The sequence below is a fragment of the Peromyscus californicus genome, unplaced genomic scaffold (assembly GCF_007827085.1).
Source record: "Peromyscus californicus insignis strain IS unplaced genomic scaffold, ASM782708v3 Scaffold_4__1_contigs__length_199733344, whole genome shotgun sequence".
NCBI lineage: Eukaryota > Metazoa > Chordata > Mammalia > Rodentia > Cricetidae > Peromyscus > Peromyscus californicus.
The window spans coordinates 65998242-66008241 of NW_026294562.1; the positions used below are offsets into that span (position 1 = coordinate 65998242).

Here is a 10000-nt window from a genome sequence, read left to right on the forward strand (position 1 = left end):
TTGGCCACTGGTAACCCGGCTCTTGATGGACGTGGGTGAGTTCGGAGCCGCCTGGAAACGTGAAGGAAGGACTGGTGTCAGATGAGAGGCATCTCATCAGCTTTTCTCTGACAAACCAAATTCATTCCTTATGTAATTGATAACGGCCTTGGCCAATTATTTCCCACATTACAATACACAGAGGCCCCCTTTACAGGTTTTGCAGGGCTGTAATTAGCTATGCTAATATCCCCTTTATTGGCCCTAATATTGCTCAACACCTTTTGCCATCCTGGAGCCCACGAGAGCCCCATGGCCTGTCAGGGCTGCTGATTATTGAGAAGGATAGCTTTAATCAAACATAATTGCAGTTAATTTTTCTCTCCTGCTCTCTGTTGCCAGCGTCTAATGCCACGGACTCCTTGATATTCCATTAAATTACAATTAAACAGCCTCCTTTGTCTCTGATTGTCCTGAACACCACCACAAAGTTCTGTAGCTGTTTAAAGGAGAGCTGTTTGGTCCTAATTGCCTGCTAGCTCACAAAGGGCCAATTTACACAATACCCATGTAGAATTTAAACAGTTCATAATGTAATGGATATTACACAGGAGCCTAACACTACAATTAAAATGATTTTCATCAGATAGAGAAGCTTCGGTTAATCAGCTTCATAAAAGTAAATATAAATGAACTAATTCATAGCTTAAACACACAGAGATGGAGCCGACTTTGAAATTAGTTACTGTGGTGGGGGCTCTGTGTGCCCCTTATCCTGGGGTACCCATGTTGGGCTCTGGTGGAAACGGGAGGTCCCATTACTTGTTTTAGCCTCTCTTGAAGCAGCTTCATTCCTCTGCAGTCCTGTTAACGTTGGAGTTGTTTGTTGGGTCTCTGATTCAACACCCTCAAAACAAAACTCTGAGCTCTCCTCATTGGGCGCTGTGGGCCACACCCTTCTGCAGCAGGGGGATAAGTGTCCCATCAGGAGGGGATTTTCAACTTCAACTCAAGCTATTGGGCTAGGCCGACTGTCCTTCCAGGCAAAGGCTTTGCTCTGTCCTTATGTTCCCCGCCCGTCATCATGGGGATCTCAGGCATTAGGAGAGTGAACCAGCCCTCCCAAGAATGAACGAGAATAGCATCGTGGCATCTGTCCTAATCCATGCAACACTGAGGAAAGTCTATTTCCACAGTGATGGCATCTTACTTTCTGCCCGAGAACTTTCTGGAATTTTTCATGATGTTTCCAAGTAGAATATTCCTGGGGATAGCGTGGTGTGGAGCAGTTTGTCTTTAGCTACTGTCTCCCCTTCTGCCTGTAAGAAACAAGTAAATAAAGCCTATATTTCAAGCTTGATTTACTCTGGTACCTACTGTGAAAGATGATGAGTCTTTAGGGAAATAACGATGGGGTCAGGGAATTAGTGCACATAACGGTCATTTTGACGTTGGGCCAGCAGATGCCAGGGAAACACACTGTACACAATTAAGCATAATGTACTAATGACAGGTTAGAATTTTTATCGCCTCTTTGCGATCAAGCAGCAAATCCACATTTAGCAATAATAAAGAGTTTATTGGTGCTAAAACCAAAGATTTTCTGACATAGGAAGGATTTTTCCTTTCATAACAGGAGTATTAAATCCTTTGTGTACCAGACTCTGGAAGTGAGATATGTAAAGTGGTTGTCAGATATTTCTTAGGAAACAGCCAATTAAAGGGTAATTGAGTAAAGGATGTGGGAATTACCATTGGACTTCATGCGTGGGCATTCGGTTTTCTCACCCCTTTCCCAAACACAGTAACAGCGCACCTCATGGAGCGCGTCCACTCCCACGCAACAGTGCGCAGTGTCTGCAAGCTCGCCTTGACTGGGCTGCATTTCCCACCTATGAATCCTTAATTGCATCCTAGAATTAAACAGAAGCAAAACCAGGGGTAAAATAAGCACTTCTTGTACACAGAGGTTTCCCTCCGGCTTGGCAAGGGTGGTACTGGCTTGGGGTGTACTTTGTGTCATTGGAGCCTGGGAGCGTGGAAAGGATCCTGTTCTGCATAGGGGTTGTTCCCAGTAGACCTATCTCACGTACCCACGGCCACTGCCGTCACACGCTCTGCATAGAAGAAGAGCTGTGATTGCCACATGCAAGAGAGCGAGCAAGCATGAACATGTGTGCATGATGTCTGTGCCCGCTTCTGCTCCCAGCGACCCCCCACAGGGCTCAGTGTGCTTGTGGCATCCAGCACCCAGTTTTGCTCTTCTGGTTTCTAAACTGATGATAGTTAAAGTCCCAGAATGCGCAGGGCTGCTTAGGATATCTTTAAAACCCACTATGCTATCTTGGAGGTAAGAGGGCCAAGCCGGCTAAACAGGTATTGAGGAATTTAGAACAACCTCCTCAGGAGGGGGAAGACATCTTTCATTTTACAAAAAAAAAAAAAAAAAAAAAAGCCCCCGACAGACACCAGCTCCTCGTAGGTACCTTTGCGGATGAGCAGCTTCTCGCTGGCGCCTGCTCAGAAGATTAGCCGGGTGGTAATGTGGGGCATAATTGCACCGTGTGGCTGTCCCTGAAGTGAAAACCTAATTGCCTGACAGGACGATAACTTTGTGGCGCCCTCACCTTGTTAGGCCCTTTCTGATGCAGTTCAAATGCAGTGTGGCCGCAGGTGCGTCTAATTTACCTCGCTGCAGAACGTGTGGAGTTTAATTGCACAGTGGTTGTTAGGAAAAATTGGTGGGTGGAATATCAAGTGACTTGCTGTAGCTGATGGCAGATGGTGTTAAGAGGCATTGTGAGCTAAGTGTATAGGTGAGGCGAGTTAATAAAAGATGTAAATTCTGGCCCAAAGTAGCAAGAACTCTTGGTATGTAAGAAAATTTAATTGAATGGCCACCATCCTTAGCCTCATCAAAGGGATCCTCTTTTATCCTCCTTGGGTCTTCCAGGATGTGCTGGGAAGACAAACAAGTCCTACTCCATGGAGTCTTTTATTTTCTCATATTGTAATCGCTAACGAAGAACCGAATTCCAGGAAATTTTATAAAGTACCATAAAAAAAATCAATCACTTCCAAATAAGACAGGCGACGTTTGGGGAGAAAAGCGAGTAGGTATTTTATGTAGCCTTGCTGCGCAGGCTCTTAGCCACAGTGGCGATGTATTGGCGGGGAATCCACCTTCCACTCACTGTGGATGTGGCCTTTGCAAGTAGAGACAGAGATAGTGCAGCGACAAGATCCGTGAGCTGGCTTCTCGCATTCAGGCTGTCTAGTGTTCACCTGTTCATACTAAGGCAGCACATCTGTTTGTGCAGGAATGGGGAAGGCTAGATGATTATATTTTTGTCAAAGCCTCTCAACACACAGTCAGGACTCCTGACTCTTCCTGCTGCATACAAGGCCAGGTCCGATGGGAGGTGAAGCTGGTTTCCATGTTTGACCTCTTAACTCCTACCAGGGCTGGGGCCTGTTACTCCTGTACTCTGAGCAAGACTGTGTGTGAAAACACCCAAAACTACCAGCTAGTCCCTTAAAAACACAGAGATCATCCACAGAAATCATGGTAGCCCCACACCCGTTCCTTTCTTGAAGGTTAAGCCTATTGTAACTCTTTTCTTTTTTTTTTTTAAATTAAATTTATTCTTTGACTATTTTATATGTGTATATAATGCATTTTGAGTGCTCCCACACCCCTACTGTGACTTTAAAACTTGGTCTTTGATAGTGTATTTGCTTTAGCAAGATAAACGCTGGAAATTGGGGTTTCCAGATAAATGTAGCACAGTCAATAGAATTTCAACTTTGATATTTTTACATAGATTCACCTTAAGACACCCCTATGCTAAAAGTCAATTGTTGCTTATCCAAAATTCAGATTTTACTAGACATTCTGCATCTTCATTGGCTGATGCAGGCGTCTCTGTCTGGAGTGGGTGTCTCTCTAAAGGCTAATAGTTAATGCAAAGATCCTTGTAAGATGAGATCCCTTGGAAAGACACAGTTATTATAAACCTTGGGAATCTGTCGTGCCACTCAGAACAGAGGCCAGGAGCCTCTGCCATTCCCACGACTGCACTCAGCATCGCCCCCTACAGGGCCGCCAGCACAGTTGTGGGGCCTCTTCTGTTACTTCTGTGCAAGTCTTTTTTTTTTTTTTTTTTAGGTTGTCTCTTGTGGGCTGACTCTAAAGATCCTTTCTTTGTGTCTTTGTAGATTCTTTCTAAAGTTCTTCCTCAAGTGCAATCAGAACTGCCTGAAGAATGCAGGCAACCCTCGGGACATGCGGAGGTTCCAGGTATGAAGCCCCCCCCCACCCCCCCACCTTCCCCCCACCCCACCCCTCATTCCTGCGCGTGGCAGCGCCCGTTCCACCTGCCTGTTCTGCCCACCTTTCAGAGTTCTCTGTTGTTCGGAAAGCCCTTTCATTCCCCAAGGCTAGCAACACACGGAACTTGATTTGTTTGATAAAAATAGGCCAATGAGGGGCTGCTGGAGAGATGGCTCGGTGGTTAAGGGTGTTTCCTGCTCTTGGGTTCAGTTCTCAGTATCCACCTAGAGGTTCACAACCGTCTCTAACTCCAGTTCCAGGGGATTTGACGCCTCTTCTGCCCTCCCAGGGCATCTGCTCCTATGGGGTCCGTCTACTAGACTCAGGCACATACATAGACACATAAAATTAAATAAATAATTTAGAAAATAGACAAATAAAATGCTTTTTAAATGAGCTAGTGTTTTCAATATGCCAGATATATGAGTCTGTGCAGGGCCAGGGAAGACAAGATGATCATGTTTCCCACAGCCTCCTGACATCATCAACTCTGAAAGCTTGGCCAGGCTGAAGATGCACATTTTTAGGGATCAAATGGCCAGTTGATTGATTGTCATCGTGTATGGGGATGACGAGTAGGAAAAGAACCATAATGTAAACTCTCTAGAATGCTTGGTGTCTAGAACGTCCTAGTAAAGGGTCTGCCCCTGCTTAGCACAGGCCTCTACACATTTCCCTACCCTCCAAGGTCCAAGGTGTCTGACTTCCTCCGTTCAGTAGTAGTCCAGCTACTACAGGTCTTTTCTGGATCTAGGCTTGCACATGCCCATTTGCAAGGAGAATTTTGTCTACAAGGGAGAACATTGCTTGTTGGCTTCAAGGACCAGCTCTGACAGCATCCATATTTCTTTATGGGTGATCGATCAGAAGGCTCTGTCAGGGTCATGGGCCCTCTATGCATGAGATAGACTGTCTAGCTGATTTTCATTGTAAAATTAGAAGAACCAAGCACCGAATGGAAATGAATCCTAGATTACTGAGGGAATCTTATTTGGGATGTCAACTTTGTTGGTCAAGTAGCTCAGAGTATTTGTAGGGTTCTGTGTGTTCTTCAGGGAAGTATGTGATATCCATCTTTTGCCTTCATGGCTCTTTAGGGAAGCAGATCCCTGTTTACCCATACTGGTTTTCATGACTGGGGATAGCATCTCTTGTAAAATACTGGACCAGCTTCCATTTTTTTTTAATACACAAGAGACCACAAGGCATGGGCAAAATTGGTCCGTCTAGGCAGAGGAGGTCCCACCAGACTGAGTAGCAGGGTTCTGTTTGTTTAACCAATGATGGAGCATGGCATCATCCATCACAGCTGATCTCACTATGCATTGTGAGACCACAGTGACTCTGGTAACTTTACTCCCCCTGCCTCTCAGAAGGTTTACCTGGACTTCTGCACATCATGGCATACTTGATGCTTGCAACAGTGCCACGCTTTCCGTATCTTCCGATGGGTGCATTTGCCGGGTTGGCCCACTCTCAACTGCGCACTGTGTCTGTTTTCTCTCTTTCCCATCGTGACTGGTTTTTGTATAGATGACAGAGCACAGACAGTGCCTTTAAACCTTTTTATTTTTACCTTTTCCTATGTCTTTTTAACATATGCTCATCAAGTCTATGCCTCAACACTGGTCAGGTCTCTGTACCATACTCAGGTCATGTGTTCCTGGAAGTTCTTTTAATGCTCAGGGCAGGGTATACAGGTGGAGCCCAGGAAGATCTTGGCAAACAGGAGCAGCCCTTGTATCCCCCCGGGAGGGAGATTGATAGGCCACAGGTGACACCATAGTGGGCACCCAAGACAATGACAGATCTTCAGAACATGTACTGAGTATATTCTCAGTTCAGACAGTCTGATGTTACTGAGACCATGTTATCCTGGCAGACACAAGGGGGAAAGAATTCAAGAACACTGCCCCAGTCGCTGAGGGTGTCTATAATATCATGCCCCTGCACCATGATCCTATGGGGCTTGAGGTTTTAAAAGTCAGTTCTTTACACACATATTCTTATATAAGCTTGTAGCTTTGCATTCTCTTTTATACCTAACATACTTTTTATTTACTTGTTCGTGTGTGTGTGTGTGTGTGTGTGTGTGTGTGTGTGTGTGTGTGTGTGTGTTTGAGACAGAGTCTAGCCCAGGCTGGCCTCAAACTTACTATTTTCTTGCTATTGCTTCCTAAGTGCTAGGATAATAGGCGTGTACCACTGTGCCTGGCAAAAATATTATTTATTTATTTGTTTGTCTCTCATCAGTTAAAAATCAATTTATTTTATTTATTAATAGGCTTTCTCTTAGTGCCATTTCAGGTTTATAAAAGATCCTTACGGTGGCTTTTGAGAGCTCCTGATGCCCTGGGTTCTTTGCCTCAGTTTCCCCTGTCATAAACATATTTGGTGCGATGTAGTCTCGTGTCTGAAGGAGACTTACTAATGGTTACTGCTCACCAAGGCTTGCTGTGGCCTTGGTGGCATTGGCTTGTCACCTCCAATTTCTCTGGCAGTCTTCACTCCCCTCTCCCCTGCCCAGCGTTCTCAGGAGGAGCTGACCCCAGGACCTGGCCGTGTAGGGCTCTAGAGTGCTTGAGCCAGGCATCCTTTATGTCAAATCCAGGCTCCAGTGCCACATTAAGCCTAGGCTGAGCTCCTTGCTTTTCCAGGTCCTCTGGAAAGCAGGGTGCCATACTGACCCAACTGTTTTAGAAACATGACAGCCAGGCCGCCCTTGGCTGTTGCCTGGGTCTGCTGAAGTGTGTGCCTCCTGTGAGCTCACTGAGACGAGGACAGTTGGCATCAGCAAGCTGGTCTCTTTGTATGGTGGCTTCATTTTCTCCTCCCCTGAGGCAGCCAAGAAGCCTGTTTTGCCCTCTCTCCTCTGACATGCTCTTAGCCTCTCCTGGGCCCTTGCCACCCTTCCCTATGAACTTGAGAAAGATTCCTCTTCCTGGACTGAAAAAAAACACTTCCACAATTCAAATTCAATTTGGTTTTTTCAGGTGCAAAGAACTTCATTCTCAGATACTGAACGTAATTGTACAGTTGACCCAGGGATCATCTGCTGACAGAACAGGGACAGCTGGGGTAGCAGCCAGAACCCTGATTTTAGGAAGCTTTTTTTTGGGGGGGACAATTGAATCCCCCCTCTTAGGTCTTCAAGAGAGGCTATTCTCAAGTGAACTAATTTAAATTAGATAAACTATCTAATCAATATCTGAGCAGATCAATCAAAACAGAGGCTTTCAAATGAGTGGCTAGAGGGGTATTTCGGAAGCTAATGGCTAGGAGAATATTTCTCTGAATTGAATCCACTTGTTAGCATAATAAGAGATTAAACCCTAATTAGTGGAGCAGGTTTTTTTTTTTTAAAGAAGCAATCTTGAGTCAAAACAAAACAAAACAACCCACCCCCATTAGCCAAAAAAAAAAAAAAAAAAAAAATGTGAATGCACTTCAGTCAGTGGCAAGTTTCCAGAGCGAGTGGAGTCTCCTCAGCGCAGTCTCTGAGCTGGCTTTTATCTCGCTCGCACGGCGCCCGCCCGTGCTTTCCTGTGCCAACTCCATTTTCAAATCCACTTCGTCTTCACAGGTCGTTGTATCGACAACAGTCAACGTGGACGGCCACGTACTGGCCGTGTCTGACAACATGTTTGTGCACAACAATTCCAAACACGGGAGGCGGGCCCGCCGCCTAGACCCGTCAGAAGGTACGGCCCCTTCTTATCTGGAAAATGGTAGGCACATGCTACATGTATTTTTTTTTTTAATTTGCAATGCTTCTTTTTCCTTTGTTCCATCCTTTATGTTAATTCACATGGAGTTGCTCTCACCAGGAGACCAGACTGCCTCAGCCCCATGGGGCAGGGCTAGCTTTCCTCAGGTGGAGAGAGGCCAGGCCTCTTCCTCCTCTCCCTGTAGTGGTCTGCTTGGTCTTCATGTCCATCTCACCTGCCATGGCTTTCATGTTATCGGTTTGTTTCTCAGCTTTCTTTTGCTCACGGTTCTCATTGGTCGGTTTCATTTCGCTTGTTAGAAGTGCCCATCCAGAAACTCACCCCAGACTCTCTCTGCATGCTTCCATGGCTGGCTACTTCCTGGCACGGCTAGCCCAGAGGGGGGACTGTGTGGACCATTTCCTATCCTTGGCAAGTGTCCCTGTCTATGTGTGTGCTCATGTCCACACCCATATGAGAGAGTGGGGGGGGGCGGGGGTGGAGGGGTGAGTAAAAAAAAAGAAAGAAAAGAAAGCATAAAACGAGTCTTTAAAAAGGCACTTCCAAGTGATCGACTCTGTATTGTTTGCTAAGAGAATTTCAGTGAGACAAGTAGGCAGAATCAAGAAACACTAGGCCATAAGCCCCTCCGACACCTCCTTCTTCCTGCTTGCTCAGACCTCATCCTGTACAGAGCCACTTCCTCTATCAAGCATGTGAGTAATCCCGAGACCCTGATCAGTGGGAGCTGCTAGAAAGGCAACATGAAGGTTTTTATTAAGTGACATGCAAGCAAAACAACAGGATTAAATCCTTCAGAGCAAAGATCCCATAAAACTAAACCGTTTTTTAAGACAAATCCTCCATCCTGAGGTGACGAATTCAAGAGCTGCACATGAGGGAGACAGATACAGGGAAATGAAAGGTTTCCTGAGGGTTATCTGAATGAAAGATGATGCCCACGGAAAGAATGGAAGACAATTTATGAATCTGCTGTGGTCCACAAAAATAAACTAATTTGTTTTTCTACATTAATGACTAAGGTATAGGAACAAAAATATAATAATTAAAGGTCGTCTTGAGCACCAGAGTCATTAGAGTCTGTGACGTATTGTTTATCTCCTTCCTATGCACTGAAGGTAGGTGTGTGTTTTGCTTAGCAACCGTCACTAATGAGGCTCACAATTAAGAAGGTTGAATCCCTGGTCCTCAGTTCCTTGCTTCCCCAGAGAGCCTGAGCTTGCAATGTGATAGGTTCAAGGAAGCCTCCTCAGCCCTCTGGTGTTAGGTTGTATTCTAAGTCCAAAATCAGCCTCCTCTAATGAGCTATTATGATCTGAGCAAAGTACAAGTATTTATTTTTGTAAGTAGCATGAAAGAGCATTTGACTGTAAGCAGAAAATGTAGCATTTAGAAAAATAAAGGCCACGAGTGGCTGCCTCATCACGAGCCATTTGCGGAAGCAATGCTGTTCAGGCTTCTTTTATGTCTGTTTCTCAGGGTTTTATTAAGACTGAAGCCCAAGTCACTTTCTTGCCAGCGACTGCAAGGGCTGACCTATCCTAGAAAGCAGTTAAAGGTGTTAAAATGCAAATTGCTGACTCAGAGAAACAACAAACAAGGAGATCTCCAAGGAAAAGTCACCCCTCTTCAGCAGTAGGGTTGTTCTGTCTTGTTTATTTTATTGCGGATCAATGGCCAGTTCTCAAGCGCCCTACGAAAGACCACTGGTTTTTCCCCTCTTGAATACGTCACTTCCTGAGAGAGCTAACACTTAAGAAGTTCATTTTAAGATCCGGTCATTTGGTTCCAAGAGCCCCCTTGACTATCTTGTGCCCAGTTTTAGCCTATGTCGTAGGGTCAGGGTGCTGGCTTTGAATCAGTCTTATGTTCTTCAAGGAGAAAGCACCCCCATCAACCACAGATCCCTGCTCCTGTGCAGCCTTTCCCAGCTAACGCCTCATTATCCAATCATCTAATA

The 10000-nt window shown here is 45.4% G+C and overlaps 1 protein-coding gene across 9 annotated transcripts in view; it reads left to right on the forward strand.

The window, feature by feature from the left end:
- Nucleotides 1–10000, forward strand: part of Ebf3 (EBF transcription factor 3) — a 121427-nt gene that overhangs the window by 76645 nt on the left and 34782 nt on the right. For 5 of the 9 annotated variants that reach the window (XM_052712625.1, XM_052712626.1, XM_052712628.1 and 2 more), the window contains exons 7-8: nt 4198–4279; nt 7896–8040. In XM_052712625.1, the coding sequence (XP_052568585.1) occupies nt 4198–4279; nt 7896–8040 (227 nt within the window). The remainder of the gene's footprint in view (nt 1–4197; nt 4280–7895; nt 8041–10000) is intronic. The other 4 variants (XM_052712627.1, XM_052712631.1, XM_052712632.1 and 1 more) reach the window with 1 other exon arrangement.